The following is a 22,453-nucleotide window of genomic DNA, read 5'->3' as shown; positions in this document are numbered from 1 at the left end:
ATTGCAATTCTATATAATAATAATAATTTAACATGCAGATGTACCGCATATATATATATAAAGTTGTGCAACTTGTTTTTTTTACATTGACATTTATATACATCTATCATTCTGATTTAGGACTTTTACCATCAAAACACATCTATACACACACACATGTGTGTTTATATGAAAATTTGAAAGAAACGATAAAAAACCTTTCATGTGCTCATTCAAAGTCCACCCACGAAGCACGTAGTCCCCAAACAAACCGTAAACCATTTATAAAGCGTCTCTCAAACCCGAGCCCCAATTTAGGGCCCGAAAGGGAAACCTCAAACGGCTCGATCTAAACGTAATGGAGTACATTTTTCTTTTCTTTCGTCCCTACAGGAGGAAAATGTCGCACTTCGGTTGGACAGATCGGCGATCGCCACCAGCGGGTCCTCGAGCGGTCCAGGGATCGTCGCCACGGACGGATGGAACTACTTTGACGAGGGACGGTACGTGGCTGGGGGATCCCTGAAACCCGGAGAGGATCCCTACCACAGGAACAGGTTCAATCAAGCAGCTTCCGATGCCCTCACCAGCGATAGGCTCATTCCGGATACTAGAAATCCAATGTAAGTATCGCTTTTCATACTAAAAGTAACGCTCGTTGAAGTCTAATGTAATAAAAAGTTTAGATTGTTTTGCGATATTTCTATGTGATTTTTGGAACGCATTTAACGCACGATATTTAAAATTTTTTTTTTTTGATTTTGATTTTCAAATGCTTTTTATTATTACGAAATTATGTTCACAATACATCTTATATCTATTTTAATATCTACTGATCTACTGATCATTTTCTATTTTACAATTTAATTTAATTTGGTTAGTAATCACAGTATTATATTATTCTAATGTTAATCTAAAGCATAATAGGAAAAATAGCTCAAAAACCTATTTACAATCCTTATAAATGTTCATAATACATCTAATAAATAATATTAATTAAAGACTCTCTAAAGTCGATTGTGTTTAGGTAATCTGTGTTTATACCTGAAGGGTATAGACATTTTGTTGTAATCACCGAGACTCTTCACAAGTGTGTTAGTATGGTTATTAGTGATTCTGTCATAGAATCTACTGGTTAGTTTGTTAGTAATGTCTGTAACAAACGGAATATTATATATGGCATGCACTTTTTTCAGGTTAGTATATATGGGTGTATTATAAATTATTTTTAGGGATTTATTTTGTATTACTTGGAGCTTGGAAAGAATAGTATTCGGGGCGTCATTCCATACAGGTGAAGCATAGGTTATTAATGGTAATATTTTTTTTAATTCTTTACTGTAAAACTAAAATGTTACATATGTACATATACATGATATGTATGATTAAAACGGTCATAAAATTTTCGGACACGAAAAAGCTGCACATTTATCACGAAGTGGTTCTTAAAAGTAAAATTCATGTATTATTATAAAAATTTTGTCAGACGAAAAAGCGAAAGAAAGCTAATAAGAGGCTTGTAAAAATTATAAGGTACTTCTTTACAATTTTCCATTCTACCTGTCAAATAACACTGTTCGACAAATGACGACTTTTTTTTTGGTTCAGAGACGAGATATGACTTTTCTTATTGAATTATGGCCAGTGAACACGAATCTGGTAATAAAAAATTTTGATTGGCTCGAGATCCGGAGATACATATATGTATGTGTTTTATAAATCGCGCGATTTTTCTATATCTTGGTGTTGTTCGGTCGATCTCTAAAAATCTGTCAATTTCCTGTTCAAAATGAATAATGTAATCTATAGTCGGGTATTTTATCTTCCATTTGTAGTACTTTTCAGCTTTCAAATATCTCCAAGTAGTCATCCAGTTCGAATCAAAAGTCAAAAGTACGTATTTTCACTTGGGATTTTTTCCCACTGTTAATACTATTTTATATTGAGTTTTTTCTATTGAAACATGTTTATTGAGACAGTGTTCTGACCACACTATTTTTCTTTTTTGTTTAAAAGGGTTAATTGGAAGTGTGCTGAACTTTAAATCGGTAAAATTGCGAGCAAAAAGCTCGTACTAGTGTTTACTCGTATTTACACGAATCTGAATTGAATTAATAGGGATGATATATTAAATTATCTTTATATGAGAATTAAATAAAATTCCACTTAGAAAAATCATATTTTGACTATAATTGTGGATTAATAACAAATATTCGTTTATTTTATCGAGGTAAGCCAGTTATCAATAGAATTTTAATTATATTATATTTACATTATATTTAATATTTTGCGAAATATATCTTGAAATGAAGAAATGTGGACTTATGCCACTAACAAATAAAGCGGCTCATATGTATTTTCAAATGGAATTATGAGAGCCTACATATAATGCAAATTATATAAGATATAGTGTGAAAAAAAATTAAGTTATAGGCGTTTAAACAATTAAAGTAAAGCAAATATATAAGTCTACTTTCCAGTAAACGTCAATATGGTTAACCTAACCTATCCTAACCCTTTGAACACATTTTTAATTATCCAATTATTTGTTTATTTTACCCTGACAACGCAGGTGGCGACGCAAAAACATTTGAAGTTATTGCGTTGCAATGCCACTCATTCACGTTTTTCCCGTTTCCGTTTCTGTTTTTGGGTGATTTATTTTACAGAAACCATCGCGGACATACACACAATAACTCCTGTAATAAAACACGTGGATATAAATAGCATATAAAAAATAATTTCTCTCTAAGTCTAATACGTTTTTATAGACAAGGCGCTGGGGTCCAGCCCTCTTAACTCTATGAATTTAAACCTAACAACCCAATTTTAAATTAATAGGGCCAACCCTTACTTAACCTAACCTATCCTAACCCTTAAATAATACCAACCCTAACAATCTAATCTTAAATGAATAAAACCAACCCTAAAAAAGTAACTGGTTATGATTCCACTGAACCGTCAGTAAAAATATATTTTCAATTGAAATATACATAATTTCACTGTGACATATACATACATACATATCTTTGTAAAAATAAATACATTTAGAGAGATGAAACTAATCAAGAAACAGACCTCACTGCCGAAACCTTATTGTGAATCGAATCAGACTGCCATTTATGGGGTTTCATATACCACACAAGAGGTTTCACATACCACTTGCATCGCTTGCATATTTGCCACTTTCACGAATTACGAATAAATATTATGGAATTGCACAGTCGTCGACTCGTCCGTGATTCATGTAGCTTATTCCCGGAACCGCGACGCGCCGTTGTTAACGATAATGATAATGATAACGATTGCGTTATTCGTTAAGCGAGGCGCCGCCGATGTCCGAGAATCTCTCACATCTCGTTTTGTTTTTTTTTCTTTCTCCGTGCGAACGGCCTTGCGATTTCACCTCCACAAATTAGCCGACAGGGCTATTCAAATGTGAAACTGCAGACGTTCACATCCTGTACGACCAAAATTACACTACGGGACGAGTTCCATGTAACAATAAAATTAATTAAGAGGCTTTTGAACTTTGTTTTTTTATGTATGTATAGAGCGGGTTTGAGTCAAAGAAAAGTACACTTGCTTACATACATATGTATGTTTGAGAAGTTTGTCATTTAATATGCAAATTTCAATTAAGGACTATATCTTTATTTTATTTTATTTTATTTTATTTTAAAAAATCAATACCACAGAGACTTGACAGGTTGCCCCAAAGCGTCAATGTGATTTTAATACAAATAATAAAAATCATAAAAATTACAAAAAAAACACCATAAAAAAAATAATAAAAATCATAAATAAAAAAAAACATAAGAAAATAATAAAAATCATAAATAAAAAAAAACATCATAAAAAAATAATAAAAATCAAGTAAAAAATATGTACACAAAATAAAAACAAAGAAATAAGATTGAAAAATTTATATCGTGCTATTTAGGATGTGTTCCACCAACTCAACATAACTGGCATCGAATAGGTCCAAGTAATGTGCCAGTAAGTTGAGGAGTCGAACAGCTCTCGAGAGGGGGGAGTTCATGAGCACGTTTGATTTAGCCCTAATTGGTAAAAATATATCATGTTTTCTTAAAACTCTACGATTTTCCGGGGCCCAGAATTTTAGTTTCTCCAGGATAGTGGGATTGTGAATCTCTCCTCTAAGTAATTTTACGAAATGTTTCCCAAGAAATAAATCTCTTCTCTTTGCCAGGGAGTTGAAACCCAAAGATCCCAAGACAAAGGCACTAGGGAACAGATATGGATAAAATCCAAATGTCTTCAGATATAAAAACCTAAGGAATTTCCTTTGGACTCGTTCCAACATTAGAGAGTAACGAAGTTGATAGGGAGACCATATAATGGAGCCAAACTCGAGCACACTGCGAACTAATGTACAATATAAGAGACGAATGGCAGTGAGCCCTAGTTCGGACGAATTACGGATTACGAATCCAAGGATTTTTGTTGCCCTATCACAGATATTCTCAATGTGAATGTTGAAACTCCAACTATTTTCGAAGACTATTCCCAGATCAGATATAAATAATTCTCTCTGAAGAAGAGAATCATGAAATTTATACGGATAATTAATAGGAGAACGAGAACGAGAGTAAGAAATGACCCGACACTTTAGGATATTGAAGGGAAGTTTATTAACATTAGCCCATTCATAAATAGAATTCAAATCCTCTTGCAAATAAAGAGCGTCAGGTAAATCAATTATTCTCTTATAGATTTTTAAGTCATCCGCATATAATAAAAATTTAGAATGGTGAATAGAAGATTGAATATCGTTGATAAATATTAGGAATAATAAAGGGCCAAGATTTGATCCTTGGGGAATCCCAGAAGTGGCAACATACTCATAAGAAAAGCAACTCCCAAACTTAACGAATTGACGTCGATCCTGTAAATAAGAAATAAAAAGACCAACAAGATTATAAGTAAATCCAATAAAACTTAATTTACTAACCAAAATTTTATGATCAACTTTATCAAACGCCTTCTCAAAATCAGTATATATTACATCCATTTGATTATTACAATCCAAAGTGCTGGTTATGTCATTAGAGAAACATAACAAGTTGGTAATAGCTGATCTGGCCGGACGAAAGCCATGCTGCTGATCAATGAGCATACTTTGAAAGTGATTAAAAATGTATCTGTGTAATATTACCTCAAACATTTTGGCTGGCGCTGACAAGATAGTTATTGGTCTGTAGTTCCTTACACAAGATTTATCGTCCTTCTTATGAATAGGAGTTACTTTAGAGCATTTCCATAAATTGGGGAATGAAGAGTTCCTTAGAATTAAATTAAAAATGAATTTTAAAGGTTCTAAGAGACTAACCTCACATCCTTTTAGGATGTAATTAGGGATGGAGTCAGGACCGGAAGAATAAATATTTTTTAACTTTAGAAAGCCATATTTCAGATCGGAAGAGTCAAGATGATTAATCGCTAAAGTGGGGAAAGTAAATTCCGAGTCATTGGTAGGTTCCATGGAATCAGTAGGATTATTGAAAACTGATTTAAAAAAGTCGGCAAATCCATTAGCAATGTTTTGATCACCCTCTAACAATCCAGAATCATTGTACATAATGGTCGACTTTACACGATTTACACGTTTAGAATTGATGAAGTTCCAGAATTTCTTAGGGTTTTTAACTATGGAACTTTCACAATCAGCTACATAAACATTATATGCATTATTAATTAATTTCTTAATTTCCGTACGTAAAATACGGAAATTATTTAAGATAAGAGGATTGCTCGATTTCTTCCAGAGTTTATGTGTTTGATATTTACTTTTTAAGAGATTAATAATTTCTTTAGTAAACCAAGGCGGATAAATCCTTTTACTCGTCACTAATCCTTTCAACCGAAAACAATCATTAAAAATAGAATATATAATGTCATAGAAATTAGAGAGGGCCAAATTAACATCTTTGCACTCATAAACTCGCTCCCATTGACAATTACAAAGAATATCATTTAAATATTTGAAATCAACATTTGTAAATAACCATCCATTTAGGACAGAGGTATTAAGACAGTTATTTATTAAACGAAGTGAGGAATAAGTTATAGTTAATTTTAAATGAATATCAAGAGCAGGATGATAGCTGTCTTCAGGAACCAAGGAATCAACTGAATTTGAAATAATAATATTCTGACAATCTAAATTTGTTAATAGAAAATCCAACATGGAATTATTAAAATAGTTTCGAATAGTATTAATTTGTTTTAAGTTGAATAAAGATATAAAAAAATTAAGGTCATCAGGAAAACAGTTAGAAGAATTCAGATTAAAATCTCCAGATATAAAAATGCGACCATTACTTAAATGTGAATAATTAGATATAATTAAATCAAAAAATCGCTTATAAATATTTGGTGGAGATCTTGGTGGAAAATAAATAGTACATATGTATATAAAAAAAGGAATGTTAACAAATCTTAGTTTTAGCCATACACATTCATGAATGTCCTCAAGATGACTAAGTCTTTCAACCGAAATAATATTTGCATTTTTAACTGCTAGAAGAACACCACCACCTCTGGCAGATCTATCATGGCGATATATATTGAAACTGCTGTCAAGTACTTCGGCATCATGTACAGATGAGTTTAGCCATGTTTCAGTAATAGCAAGGACGTCAATAGATCTAGAAGCGGCGTTGTTGTAGAATTCCTTGAGTTTTGTATTTAAACCCCGCACATTTTGATAATAAAGTTTAATGTTACGGGTCACGGGTTTGGGCAATCGGTTTCGAAGAGATTTTTTTGAGAAATAACCATTCTCTTATGCCAGTACCCATAGGCCAAAATTCAGGATTGATAATTATATTAAAAGTTTCAGTATCTACACTAATTTTAAATGACGAGCACATGTCAGTTTTAGCAACCTGAGAAACGTTGATTCTTTTATTTTTAATTTTATTTAATATGAACTGTTTCACAGTATCACAAGTGCAGTTATTTGCCAAATTAAAAACGTGTACATTCTTCAATTTCGGAATAGTGGCCACCTGTAAAGTTTTATCAGGTGCTCCAGATCCACGAGTGTATGGCAGTCTCCCGGAAGAAGTCCCAGCGACCTGACTGAACGAATTTGAAGGATCTACAGTAGAAGCAGAAGCAGGAGCACAAGAGACAGGAACATAATCAGATGTTGAAGCAGAAGCTGATGTAAGTGTAGCTGAAGATGAAGATGGCAGAGGTGAAGCAGTAGAAGATAGCGCTGCGACCTGACTGTAAGATTTCGCAGGTTTTATAGGAGAAGGAGGAGAAGCAGAAACAGAAACAGTAGAAGCAGAAACAGTAGCACACCCAGGAGTAGATGCTGAAGCTAAAGCAGACGCGAGTGAAGTTGAAGCTGAATAAGGCGGAGGTGAAACGGTAGAGGATGCCGCTATAACGTCATACGGGCATCTGACAGGTGTTTGTTTATGTACTGTAGTATTGTTACATTCAGTTGACAGTGTGGAGAGTTCTCGTAATGTTACCTCGCCCGATTGCAGAGTTGTAGGTTCAACAAAAACAGCTGGAGCCAGAGCTGCTGGAAAGGGACGACACATCATCCTCTTTATTTCACCGACATCAGTGTGGATAGTCTGGAGGGACTCCACAGCGATTTTTAGCGAGGCCAGGTTATTAAAAGCGACGCGTGCGATGGATACTATATTTTTAATTTCGTCGCTGATGTATCGCACCCTGTCCTTGGTAAGGACATTGGCACCAGATCCTTTTTTTGAAAGGTCCGCGAGTATTCTCTGGCTTATAGTAACAATATCCTCCATGGTAGAATGAGAACGATTTAACACGTCCAGACACAACGATAGCACAGATATGAATAATTATTATTTATTATTATATGTATTCACATTGGTTTTAGTAAATGTGCCTAGTACATATGTTCTCATATACGGTCTCCGTGACGAGCCATAATGTTAAATTACAGAAAACAAAAATACATACTAACTTAATTTGCGCGTGCAGGATACAACAGGAACAAGAGGAACAGGCTTTTCCTCCTGTATTAATGTTCGCGCACAGAATACGGGAGGAAAAGCCTGTTCCTCTTGTTCCTGTTGTATCCTGCTCGCGCAAATTAAGTGAGTATGTACCGTTTACCATGTACCCTTTTTTTTGATCTTTCGACTTAAGATCTTTCGATTTTCGATCTTTGCCTTCCGATATTTGTGTTTTATGTAATTTAACATTCTGGCTCGTCACATAAACCCGTTCTCATACTATAGCCAGCAGTATGACTCATTGATTGCGTTTATATTTGGCACCAAGAGTTTATTGGGTTCGATCCCGGGTTAATTTTTAAAACTGCTGGTTATACATAATTATTTTAAGTAAACCATTAAAAATTTTCGCATATAGGTAAAAAAAGAAAAGCTGAGGCTGAGCATACTATACCTATGTATATAAAATAAATTATGGTCAATGGTAATGGAAATCGTATCCTATGTTCGTTAACACATTAGACAACTATAAATTAAAATAAAGAGACTGCTCTTCTAATTTATTCCTCATTGTAATATATATTAGCCAGCAGTATGGCCCGGTGGTTGCGTTTATGTTTGGCACCAAGAGATTATTGGGTTCGATCCCGGGCTAGTCTTTAATACTGTTGGTTGGACTTGGATATTTGTGACTCCAATTCGATTGTTTCTTATCAGAGTTTGCCAATTTTATCTGATCATTGTTGAAACGGTTCCTGAAAATGGTAAAAAAAAATCGCCCTACATTTAACTTTCAAGGCTTTGCGTTGATTTTTAAATTTAATCAAAATTATATGCATCAAAATCTAAATACCAATTTGCTTGAATCGATATAATTTAAAGATTAAAGATTATGCTTAATAAACATGCGTCCCGTTTAACCATTGACCCAATTAATCAGAATCTACACTATATGCATAATAGTTTGTTTTTAAGTATGCAAAAGCGATATTGATTTTCAAAATTATTCGGAATTTTTATTTATATAAAAAAATATTCATAATTATTTCGAACTAGTGATGTGCCAGCTATTTTTATTTTTATTTTACATACATATGTATATGTATATACCAAGGAGTCCTAACAGGTAAACTCCAATGCGCCTTCCTGGACAATTACAAACATCGAAATCTTTAGAATTAACAATTTTTGAAGAAAGAAATTGAAAAAAAAAAAAAATTTAGAATAATTTTAACATGGAAACATCTATGTATCTATTAATAAACATACATTTTTTATATATAAATCGTCTAATTTCAAAATGCTGAAAAACCCAAAATTCACGAGTCATTTATGCAAAATTCAAGATGCTGAAAATTCGAAAATTGTGAGAAATGGGTAAAGGTTCCCAATTTGTTGTAACCATTTCGATGAAAATCAGATAAATTGGCAAACTCTGATAGGAGGTGATCGACCTGGAGTCACAAACCAAGGTCTGGCCAGCAGTAACCACCCGGACTCGGACCCGGACACGTCAAAAGCATATATGCTAACCACTGTCCATGCTGCTGGTCAATATTTCAACGGGTGGTTTTGGTAAGGAATAAATAAACCACACCTGAGACTATTTGCCACAATTTGCGTTGTCCTCGCGCATCACCCCATTATCCTCGATCTCCTTACAGAGAGTCGAAAAAACACCAAGGTTGGTAACGGAAATGGGTTGCTTCCCACTAGAGTTCTCAGAACTGACAGCGCGAGACTGTGGAACTGCATATCTGGTACGTGACTATTACTAAAGGGCGGATAGGGAGCGTGCTTATTCCAGGAATCAGGGTGTTTTGAGTCTATTTACAAAGCTAGAGTGCAAAAAAAAGGTTCGGCGAACCTTTAACGAAGCACCGCGAACAATTAACAATGAACGGCACGCTTCCGGTCCGCTCACTAACTATAACAATAGGTAATCAAACGCGTCAAGGAATATGCAGTGAGCGACCTGCCCTTTATAAGCAGGTACTTAGGCCATATGAAGGCATTCTAGACTGAGCACTGGTGGTGCGTCGATCTCCTTAATCACCCAATAAATGCTGTGAAGCGACTTTGGCCTTTTATTTGGATCCTCCACCCACCCCTACGCAACGATAATGGAGTATTTTCAAACGTGTCTATTACGATTATTTTTCACCATCGTAATGTCGTATCTGATTTCCACATACATACATATATTGATGACCAAACCGAGAAAAATGACAAAGTTTGAAAATGATCGGAAAAGAAAACAAATTTCGTCAGACGAAAGAATCGAAAGCGAACTAAGAAGAGGCTAATAATAAAAATGGGCAGCATACGTACATAAAACACTTTGAAAATCAAACTCCATCATATTCGTGCTCATCTGGCCCAAATTCGCAATTGATTACTGCGTCATAACCCGCTCGGGCGCTTACTTTTGATATTCCCACACTTTAATTAATCGTTACGTGTTCCGGCGTGCGAACTTCGATTGAGAACACCTGCATTGGAACTAACCTGACTCAACTGCTGACGGTGAAAGGATTCACAAGCAACTAATAAGCTCTCGAGCTCACAAAACAAAACAAAAAAAAGAACAAAAAAAATGACAACTACTCCATACTACCGATGACACACATTAACACGCCGAGTGACTTATGTTAGTGTTTCGTTTCAATTGTCAATATATGTATGTATGTATTCATCAGTACCAGTACATATTTTTCATTTCAGTTTGCTTGGCTGTAGTGAGTGTCATTTGTTTGCAATAACAACGGATTTTCAACAAAAGTAGTGCACAAGTAGTTTCAACAAAAGTAGGGTTTAGCACCAAGTAGTGCTTCCAATCCCGGAAGGTTACTTCAGCCCCGGGATTGCGGTGCTGGGAATTTCCGATCCCGGGATCCCGGTGCTAGCACCGGGATTTCAAATGTACAAAAAAAAAGTTCAATATCATGTTTTCATATTTCAAAAAAGTTCAATTGCATTTTGAAAACTCTCACAGGTATTGGAATAGAAAACCAATCCTTATAAACGTGGTGAAATAAAAACGTGGGCAAATAAACGCAAAATAGCAAGGAGAACAAATCCGTAAAAAAAATATATTTTTGACTTTTGAATTTTTTAAAACAATAAAAATCACAATCAATAGAAAAAACATCTGACTATTGATTCCAATACTAATTTTGAGCACAACAATACTAGATTTTGAGTTAAAGACCGCAAAAGCCAAAAATGTGTAATTAATATTATATACAAAACTTAAAGGTTAGTATTTAAAAAAGTTTTTTTTACCGGGGTTTTTATTTTAAAATTTTTAGTTTACTAGTTATATAACCGGAGTAGAACTTTTAAATCAGCTGATAACTAATAACTAAAAATAAAACTATCACTGTTTGATCTGTGTACATATAAAAAGCCTGTATTGGTTAGAAAGTTTGTTTTGATTTGAGGTTATGGGTTAAACGTCATTCTGTCAGATTCACTGAACAGTGTTGCCACCCTGCATAAAGGCCGGTGTGGCAACACCCAAGATCGTTGGCTCAGCAAGCCTCCACAAAACTATAAATATTTATATATTAGAGATAACGAAAACCTATAAAGAAAATTTTATAAAATATAGAGTGAAAAAAGAAAAAGTTATAGGCGTTTAAATAATTCAAATTTGACAGCGAGATGGCAGGGCGAAAAGTAATGATGAATGTGACAGATAAACGTCACCGTGTAATACGATGCAGTATTTTCAAACGTGTCTAATACGATATTTTTTCACCATCGTAATTGCGGATGATACCTTAACTTATATTGATGACCAAAATGAGCAATATGGCAAAGTATGAAAACGATCGGATAAGAGATAAGGGATATAAATAATGACCGCTTACACGAAAACCATGTGAAACGTATAAGAGGTTAGTAAAAACCGCGCATTTTTTTAAACGCTCATATCTCGTAAACGATCACCAACCAACAAAATCATTATCATATTCGAATTCAGTGGGTCAAACTTAGTAAAGATTGGTTAGTCTCCGCTCGGGTAATTTTTTTTGTTACTCAGTGTTATTATTTCGTGTTCTTCAGCTTCTGGAAATACAGTGATTTATGTAATAATAAAATGCTGCATTGTTTGTAATTAATTGTCCAGGAAGGCGCATTGGGGTCTTCCTGTTAAGCCTTCCTGGTATATATGTATCTATGTGAAAATATGTGTTTAAAAATCCATGGCAACCTGATTTCTTACACGGATGACGCTTTATTGATTTCTCGTTGGGTTCAATTAATCATAATTGTAACTACATACAGCCATTAGGGCTCTATAGCTTGAAAATAAGTTTTTTCAGGAACAATATATGAATACATAAGTGGAAATTCGATATCCGTATCGAATATATACAATCCACTTGTCTAGCAAGCTGAAGTTTATTGATCAAGACGTTTAACAAAGGGTTTCTGGAAACTTTTAAATTTTGAACAAAAGGTTTCCGGAAACCCAGCGTATATGTATGTAGTATAAATTTGTTATGAACAGACATTGGAAAAAGCACCATCGAAAAGCCGAACTAGGGTCATGAAATAAATCAATTATAAAATAATACCTATGTATGTATGTATTTTTTGTAGAAGGTTTCCGATTTCATCGAAAATAATTACAATTTTTTACAATAATTACAATTACAATAAAAGATAACAAAATATTACGGGAAAAATATCAACAAAAAAAGTTTACAAAAAAAAAAATACTTTCAAGCGACCGTAATAAAGCGTAAGTGTCTGGTCCATTATTTGGTTACTAGTGATATAGAATTTATGTTCACATGAACTTCTCAAAACATACATAAATCAAAAAAATGTAAAAATAACTACCGAAAGGTAACCGGGCTCGATCCCGTGGGTTGACCTCGGTTGAAAAGAATTTGTTCCGATTATAATATATAGTGCTGCTGGTCCAAATCGATCATTTCCTATCAGAGTTTGTTAATTTATCCGATTTCATTGTTGAAACGGTTCCTCGTCGATTTGGCAAAACCCACTATTTCAATATGATTTCAAAAAATAATAATCTATAAATTTATATATGTTAAAGTTTAATGGATGTCACTCAGGAGCAACCCGATAACGGCATTAATGTAAAATATAAAATAGGATCCATCGGATATGCCGCCTTTCGCAAAGTATAAATAAATGATTAAATTTAGTAATAATATTTACCAACGTACGAAAAGACCATATACTTATAAATGATTTAAGCCGATTTTCTAATCCGTAATAAACTCAAAGGTTGGAGTTATCAGTAGGAGGCTCACGAGTTCGAGACCCACCCAGGGTTATTAATTTTTTTCTCTAGTTTTTATATCGTATCATATGTCATATTACTTATCTAATAGTGTAAACACAAACAAATATATGGAATTTGGCTATTATATACATACATAGAACTAGTGATAAGTCCGATGATGTATCATCGCATGGGCTATACCATATTAAATTATTTGATAAAAAAAAATAATAAAAGAATCAAAACCGAAGTCGATGTCAAAGAAGTAATCGGAATCGGGAATCGATGTCGGAGTTGAAATTGAAATTGAATCGGAATATAAATTGGAATCGGGAATCGGAATTCAAATAGAAATCAGAAATCGGAATAGAAATTGGGATCGGAAATTAGAATCAGGGAAACGGAACTGAAATTGGAATCGGGAATCGGCATTTAAATCGGAATCGAGAATCGAAATTTAAATTTTAATCGGGAGCGTTAGGATACACACACATACACTGACCAGCTTCTTTATATACATATATACACATATAATAATATTATATTATTTTTATTTTTATTTCATAGGGCATGAACACTAGCTAGATCGCTCCAAAGTGGCGAGTGCACTTACTAGATGCAATAAAATCAATCAATACAATCGATATATGTACATAAGCATCTTATACAATGCGAATTCATACAAACATTCACAGTAACATCTATACAGAAATTTTTGTAGCATTTTAAAATCAAATTTGCAAACTTCAAGACGTCGAACAACGTTTTTTTCAAGTACTTTTTAAATATATTTAATTTATTATTGATATTTAATTGTTTAATATGAAAAAAATGGTAAAAACTACCTACCTACCTACCTACATACATATAAACGATATAAAACACCAATAGAAAAAGAGACTTATTAGCCTAGAGGGAGCATTGGTAGCAAACAGTATATATAGAAGTTTTTTGTTGAATTTTTGCAGCATTTTTTAATTTAAGACGCTGAATAACTTGAGATTAGCAAAAGAGATAAGAAAGGAAAGGAAATGTCAATTTTTACAGAAACCGTTTCAATTAAAATCAGAAAAATTGGCAATCTCTGATAAGAAACGATGGTCCTGAAGTCACAAATCAAGGTCTGGCCAACAGCGGGACTCTAATGGAACTCGAACCCATGACCACTCTGTTCGAAAGCATAATAAGCTAACCACTAGTCTACGGCGCTGGTTAATTATATTTTGAGACTTTGAAAAACAGTACTCTATTCTAGAATAAATATTTTATTTATTTTATTTTATTTTATTACAGAGAGAAAAAATTTACAGCTAATACAAAGATAATAAAATAAATAGTTATACATAATTCAATTAAAAGTTTCTTCAGATAGCATGAAAAACTTGCTATGAAGGATTTTTCAATAAAAAAAATAACAAGAATACAAAAAGAAAAATTCATAAGTAATAGTAAATTATGATAAGTAACAGTAAAAATTAAGCGAAAAGGAAACCCAATTTCGAAATAGAGTGCTTACTATCCAGCGGGTAATGAATGAAAAAACTAAATAGCAGAAGCGAATGCATATAAGTACATGGAATTAACATAATAATAATATATTAAAAAATGCCACTTTTATGAAAAGGCTCTTTCAGTCATTCCCCAGCTACAATTAAAATCATTGAATCTAGCATACGCAAAACTACATTTTATTTCAAATAAAATATGATCGAAACATTTCAATTGAATTGCGTATTTTTTTCCTACTGCTAATTAAACCGAAATGAGGTTCATATATGCATTTTAAATTTAAACGAGTAAGTGAAACTTTTACTTATGTACATATTTCGATACAAACATATTGTCTACGAATCGCGATAAGCTGGCCAGTCGGTCGGTTTCGGTGAACCGTAAACCGAACCAGTTTACGTGTGTGCCACTGTAAGTAGGATTAGTTTTCGGTTCAACGATTACAAAACATGTCGCCTTTCGTTCGGTTCGTCGAGTCTTGCCTCATCGTGTCGGAAGGATGGTGAATGGATAGAAAAATTCGCACGATTTGTATTCGTGGTTCATTTGTTGTCTTGTCAATTCTAACAAAGCCTTTTTGTCGTGTGGAACCATTTAGGAATGGATTTTCTGCCGTGACTTGTTAAAATCTCGCAGGCTGCGGAAACAGACCTTTAGATTGCGTGCATACTGACGCGACACAGCGTGACAATGTGGCAAATATGACAGTATCTCGCTTCTTGCTTGTCACATATGCATGCATGTAACTACGCTATTGTGTGTCGTGTTCTATTGCATCAATGTCTTGCTTGTATGCAGTATAAAGTTCTTATTTTCCTCAACCCTTTGAATGCTGACCAACGCCGATCGGCGTTTTGCCAACAAGTCCATGCGCCTGAAAAACGTCGATAGGCGTTGTATTTTGAGCATGTACAAAGTAACCAAGAATACTACCCGCTAAGCCTTTCCAGGTAGCATTGAAAAAAAATTCATTAAACATAGGTCGTGTTATCCGTGTCAATGTTTATAAAGACTGGTTTACACCGAAATTTCTGAATTTATAACCATAGTAGAATTTATCGATGGAAATCCCTACCTGCTGAGTATTTTAGATTGTGGCTTGGCATTTAGATTGTGAGCATTACATTTTAACAACAATGAAGACGATGGAACTAGTTTTGGAAAAATACATTCATTAATAGACTTCTTTTGTTTATTTTATATTCCTGCAAGATATATTAGAGAGTATAAACACACACATTTACAAAACTCGAAATCCTCGGCGGTAGTTGTCTAGGGTTTTTTGGATTAGCTACAATTTTTATACCTCCTTTCTATTGGATTTCTAAATAATTCTAGTTGGAAATGCTGGCGAAATTTTCAGCGTGGCGGGCTTTCAACAGAAAAGACATCAGCACTCAAAGGGTTAAATCAGGGGTGCGGAGTCATGGATTTTCGCTCCAATTTCACGTTTAAATGTCTATTCATACTGGCACAGTACAAACTGGCAATTGCACGAAAAACAGCAGTACGAAAAGTATTCTTTGGTAAATTCTATATTAACATGTTCCGTAATGTGTATGTGGAGTAGATGTAACAGCAGTAGCCGACGAAATCTATTACATATTATACAGCACTAGTGTTGTGCCCGATGTAATATCATCGCATGGGTGGCATATATATTAAGTTATTAAAGAAATAAAAGAAATGTGTCGGTCCTGTGTTCTATCCGCACGCGGTCACGTTTTTTTCAAATACTTTTTAAATATATTTAATTTATTATTGATATTTAATTGTTTAATATGAAAAAAAATGTTAAAAACTACCTACCTACCTACATACATATAAACAATATAAAACACCAATAGAAAAAGAGACTTATTAGCCTAGAGGGAACATTGGTAGCAAACAGTATATAAAGAAGTGTTTTGTTGAATTTTTGAAGCATTTTTTAATCAAATTGGAGAACCTAAAGACGCTGAATAATTAGTAAGAGAGATAGGAAAAGAGATTAGAGAAATTTTTACAGGAATCGTTTCAATGAAAATCAGAAAAATTGGCAAACTCTGATAAGAAACGAATGACCTGGAGTCACAAAGCAAGGTCTGGCCAGCAGCGGGACTCTAGAGGTACTCGAACCCGCGACCACTCTGCTTCATGCCACCACTAATTCATGCCACTGGTTTTTATAAATTGTATGCATAAATAAAAATATACGACACATTTCAATAAGGACAAAATTATAAGACGCACTGCAAAGTTTCGTAATGTAAAGAAGTTTTAATCTTCTGCTTACCGTCAAGAAGGTGCCGGGTTCTATCCCTGAATGAAAATGAATTTTTCAGAGTATGCTGTTGGTCAGACCTGGATTTGTGACTCCAGGTTGATCGTTTCCTATCAGAGTTTGCCAATTTTCTCTGATTTCATTGTTGAAACGGTTCCCGGAAAAAAAAAATTGGCTAAAAATCCTTCCTACCTACTATGTCACCACTATTTGAAATTTGATTGATGTACAATAAAAATTTATGTACAATTCATAGATGTCTCGTTAATTTGCGAGTTTTTTCAGTGTCTCGCAATTCAACGACTTATAATAAAAATGCTGCATTTGTATTTGTAATTGGCCAGGAAGGCGCATTGGGATTTACCTGTAAGGCCTTCCTGGTATATATAATATTCAATAAATACATAATTTAAGCAAAAAGCTATGTGATCTAATAAAATAGTTTTTATACGTAAAAAGTAAATATTCATCAAATATCATTTTAGTTATATAACACGCACGTTCAAAATATGTATACAAAGGGATAATTTTTCAAAGTTAACACAATCACCCAACTGACTGTTTCTTTTTTTACAATTAATCCATCCAGAACTCTCTACCTTCACTTCGAACAAAAAATAATTGCCAGAGCACGAGTTTCAAAGGCGCTAAATTCAATTACGAACGATTTGCTTCAATTGACCGCAACACTTCAAAGCAAATACATACACATCGGCTGACAGTCTAAGCACCCATCTGCATAGACACATAATGGGAAAAAGGAAAATTGTTTTTCCCGTCGAGTAATCTTCCACGCATTAAGCATCCGTCCACTGCACAAAGTTCATACATTCATAACGAACTTTTTAATCCGTATCTACTATATAATATATAGCTGTATTACCCGGCTTCGCTCGGTATTTGTAATATAAACCACTTAAACATGACTAATCTAATGATACACATTTTCTTAAATTTATTTGAATAGTTTTATTTTATATAAATTTATTTGAATAATCATTTGTCTGTCACGAACAAACAAAAATATATAGTAAGTCTTTTATAAAAAAATATATGTACACCCCCGGCGTCTTTGCCACCTAGGGCTCCGCCCTCGGCGTCTGCGCCCCCTAGGGGGTGGAGCCCTAGGGCTTCGCCCTCGGCGTCTGCGCCCCCTAGTGGGTGGAGCCCTAAGGATTCGCCCTCGGCGCCTACGCCTCCGGGAACTTCGATTCCTTTGAATCGGAAAAAAGCGAATTATTTGTTTGATAATGTCACGGATTTCTACAAACGAAGGATACATACATATATACAAAGTCTCTTTCCAAATTATACATTAGATTAAACTTATATTATACTAGTTGAACCCGGAATGCATTGCAATGCCACAATAACGCATGCGATTCCCGTTTCGTTCCCATTTCAACTGATAGTTGGAGATCAAATAACGTCTCTTCAAAGACGTGTCGTCATAAACCAATTGGTATCGTGGTTACCAATAAACACATGTCCTTCGCGTCGGTAAAATCGTAATTACAAATATTATTATTAAGAGATTTTTTTTCACAGTAATCTTCCCGGATATTCATACAACAAATCCTGAAAGTTCCATCGTAATCGGTTCAGTAGTTTAGGAGCCTATTTGAGACAGACAGACAAACATTCAATTTTATATATATATGTATATAGATAGATATTACATATAGTATATTATACCTATATTTTACATATAGAAAGTGAACACGCACATTAGCATATTTATATGCAAATCTCACACCGGCCACAATTTAAATTTTATCGCCATAATAATAGCTACCCTCTTCTCTCCGTCCCTCTCTCTCTATCTTTTTCTCCGGCTGATAATGGTGCGATAAAATATGGGATGAAATTTTAGCTCATTCCGTGCTAGAATTGGGTTATGTGCTTTCGTTTTGCCTTCTCCCCGAGGATATGGAAAGCGGCGATAACTTATCTGAATGTTATTGCGTTTTTCAGGTATGCGAAAACTTCAGCCGTTGTTCCTGAAAAATTTATATATATGTAGATTAAGAGTCGAGATATGTACATAGCTACGATTCGGAATTGCTTGTGCATATTAGAGATTTTTTAGTACATATACGTCATATGTATCAATACCACAACGCATACATATATAATACCTAACGCATATATCATAGATAAAAATAAGACTGTGTCTGTGTGTGTGTGTGTATCTGCGATAATGCTCGCCGTACTAAATATAATAGTCGTTTTGATTCGACATACATATGTACGTCATAGCTAAAACACTACTAACAAAATGTACAAATATAATGACGAAATAAAAAAAACCTTCTACATATATGTATTGTTAGCTACAAATGTTTCCTCGAGGCATTTCTCTAAGAATTTAGCCCCATCTATTGAAAATGTATTTAATTAATTAATTTTTCTATTGGTATTTAATATTGTTTATATGTAGGTTGGTGGGTAGTTTTTACCATTTTTTTTTTCATATAAAACAATTAAATATGAATATTAAATTAAATACATTTAAAAGGTATTTGGAAAAAATTCGACCACGTGTGGATCGAACACAGGACCGACACTAAATATTAAATTGACTGAACAAACATATATACTGTCTCTTTCAAAATTATATGTATACCATAATCCGGCGCCTGCGCCCCGGAGCCTTCGCCCCCGGCAGCGCCTGCGCCCTCGGCGCCTTCGCCCTCTGGGATTTCGAATCGAAAAAATCGAATCGGCGCCTATGAATCGAAAATAAGTCATCTACGAACCAACGAACGAAGGTTGCATACATATATACAAAGTCTCCCTCGAAATTATACATATATTAGATTTATTTCTGATAATTGTAATATTTATTTTTTGAAATTTCTATACTTTACCAGGAAAAAAGGATACATACACACGTATAAACATACATATATCCCTCTGTTTTTATATATATATATATATATATATATATATATATATATATATATATATATATATATATATATATACACACGTATAAACATACATATATCCCTCTGTTTTTATATATATATATATATATATATATATATATATATATATATATATATATATATATATATATATATATATATATGTATGTAGGTATAATATATAATTCCCCAATTTATTTTATGCTTTGCAATTTTTCAGGTGTCGTTTGAAAACGTTCCCACAGGACTTGCCTCAGACTAGCGTCATAATAACTTTCCACAACGAAGCAAGATCGACACTACTGCGCACCGTTGTCAGGTAAAAATATCCACCTGCATACTAAATATTATACACTTATATTCAAAACATCAAATTTATACTGTCTGTTTATACTTTGCAGCGTTTTGAACAGAAGTCCGGAGCATTTGATAAAGGAAATCATCCTCGTGGACGATTTCAGTGATAATCGTAAGTATAAATTGGACTTATTATCTTAATGTTGCTATTAGAATATTGGTGTTATAATAATGTGGGATGTGTAACATAGCATAATGACTCTAAGTGGTAATACAGTTAGATTTGGACATTGAGATTGACGGTCGCTATGCGGCTTTTGTCTCTGCGGTTTAACATTCTGTATTTTTAGAAAGTGCGGTTTCAAATTCATTATAAGTTGTGAACATAGCATTTTTAGAAAATCATATAATTGTTGTATCAAAGGCTTTGTGTTGAAAAGCCGTCTTTGATACAAACTTTTCTATGGCTGTGAAAACTATTAAACACTAAAAATACCATCTAACCTTAAAAAAATATATAAATTTACATATATTCGAATTATGTAGTGGTGCTACCTGGCTTCTCTCGGTAAATGTAAATGAAATGAAAACCATAAAAAAATCTTCATTTGTTTTTTTTATTAAATTTATTTTAATCGAAAAAAATTAATAGTATTTAACGACCGACCAATCACAAACGAATTTGACAATAGCCAATCAGAAACGACTTTAACGTCAGCCAATCAGAAACAAATTACGTACGCCGTTTCAGTTTTATATACATACATATAAGATGAACAAACAAATTATTATAACTTAAATCGAAAAATAAAATCCAGCTAATTGATTTGAGTCCCCACTAAATTTTTCAATAAAAATTACCGTTAATTAATCTTTATATTCATTATAGACTATAGGCCCGATGAAATATCAACAGGTGCATTATAAGTAATAAAAAAATATATGAACAAAGAAAAATAAAAAAAATAACAAATGATTATTCAAATAAATTTAAATACAATAAAACTATTCAAATAAATTTAATAAAATGTTTACTATTAGATTAGCCATGTTTAAGCGGTTTATATTAAAAATCTCCAACGAAGCCGGGTAAAACAACTAGTATTACAATAAAATCATAATTTGTAAAAAAAAATGTAAATTACCAGTGCGAGGGTATGAGAGAAGGCTTTGATTTTGTCGATTTTGAATTCTCGTACATCAGTCAAAATTAATCAAAATCAATTAATTTAAACTAAAATAGGTGACTTTTGATTGCTTACTTAAAAAAAACAAAATCAAAACAATGTACAATTATGTACTTAATTAAACCATTAATATGTGATAAATGACCAATACTGATTACCAATCACTCAAATTCTCAATTTGTGTATATGTATGTAAGTACGTATGTATATGTATATATGACAACATGATAGTTTTGTCCATAAAAAAATTGCACAGGGTGCATGAATTTTATATATATTTGGCTCTGTAGGAAGAGACTTAGCAAATATGTACACGCCGTCTCCTACACTGCCTCTCGACCAATAGAATTTCGTGCGCACAGTGGAACATTGTACGCGCGAAGTGCTATTGGTCGAAATTGGGTGTAAAGGACAGCAGTGCGTTTTACATAAGTCTCTTCCTACAGCGGATCAACTATAAAAGCATACTTTTACAAATGTGATGTCAATTTTTAACATAAAATATCACTTTTTAGCATCTGATGGAGCAGAACTAGCGGCCGTACGAAAAGTTAGAGTTCTTCGCAACATGTGGAGAGAAGGCTTGGTCAGATCAAGAGCCAGAGGAGCTGCAGCAGCCACAGCTCCAGTTCTCACATTCCTGGACTCGCACGTAGAATGCAACGAACACTGGCTTGAACCTCTACTCCAGAGGATAGCAGAAGTAAGTCCAACTGAACACAAATTCCGACTCAAAACAAAAAGAATATACAATCATTCTAGATAGAATAGGCTAATCATTATCTTCACAAAACACAATTCTATCGATATACTATGCAAAAGATTTATATACATAGTTAATATGCCTACTGCTAAAATGAACTCTCACAAATCTATGTAGTTCTGCGTCAACAACAAGCGCATCTAATATCCATGACACACTTTTAATTTCGAATCTCAATGAACGATGTGTATCACGTTCAATGGTGAAAATCCGTCAGAAACAATGGTGACAATTTACCCATCTAAGACTGACTATTATTTACGCCAGTGCTTTTTTATTA

At 33.6% G+C, this 22,453-nt stretch overlaps 1 protein-coding gene across 1 annotated transcript in view; it reads left to right on the top strand.

Moving 5' to 3' along the window:
• Pgant2 (polypeptide N-acetylgalactosaminyltransferase 2) overlaps nt 1-22,453 on the top strand; it is a 129,247-nt gene that overhangs the window by 90,274 nt on the left and 16,520 nt on the right. The window contains exons 2-5 of the mRNA XM_077437156.1: nt 373-602; nt 20,147-20,245; nt 20,328-20,395; nt 21,926-22,113. Of these exons, the coding sequence (XP_077293282.1) occupies nt 373-602; nt 20,147-20,245; nt 20,328-20,395; nt 21,926-22,113 (585 nt within the window). The remainder of the gene's footprint in view (nt 1-372; nt 603-20,146; nt 20,246-20,327; nt 20,396-21,925; nt 22,114-22,453) is intronic.

This window comes from Arctopsyche grandis, chromosome 8 (assembly GCF_051622035.1).
Source record: "Arctopsyche grandis isolate Sample6627 chromosome 8, ASM5162203v2, whole genome shotgun sequence".
Taxonomy (NCBI): Eukaryota; Metazoa; Arthropoda; class Insecta; order Trichoptera; family Hydropsychidae; genus Arctopsyche; species Arctopsyche grandis.
Note: the sequence above shows the minus strand (reverse complement) of the source record. Positions and strands in the feature narration are given on the sequence as shown.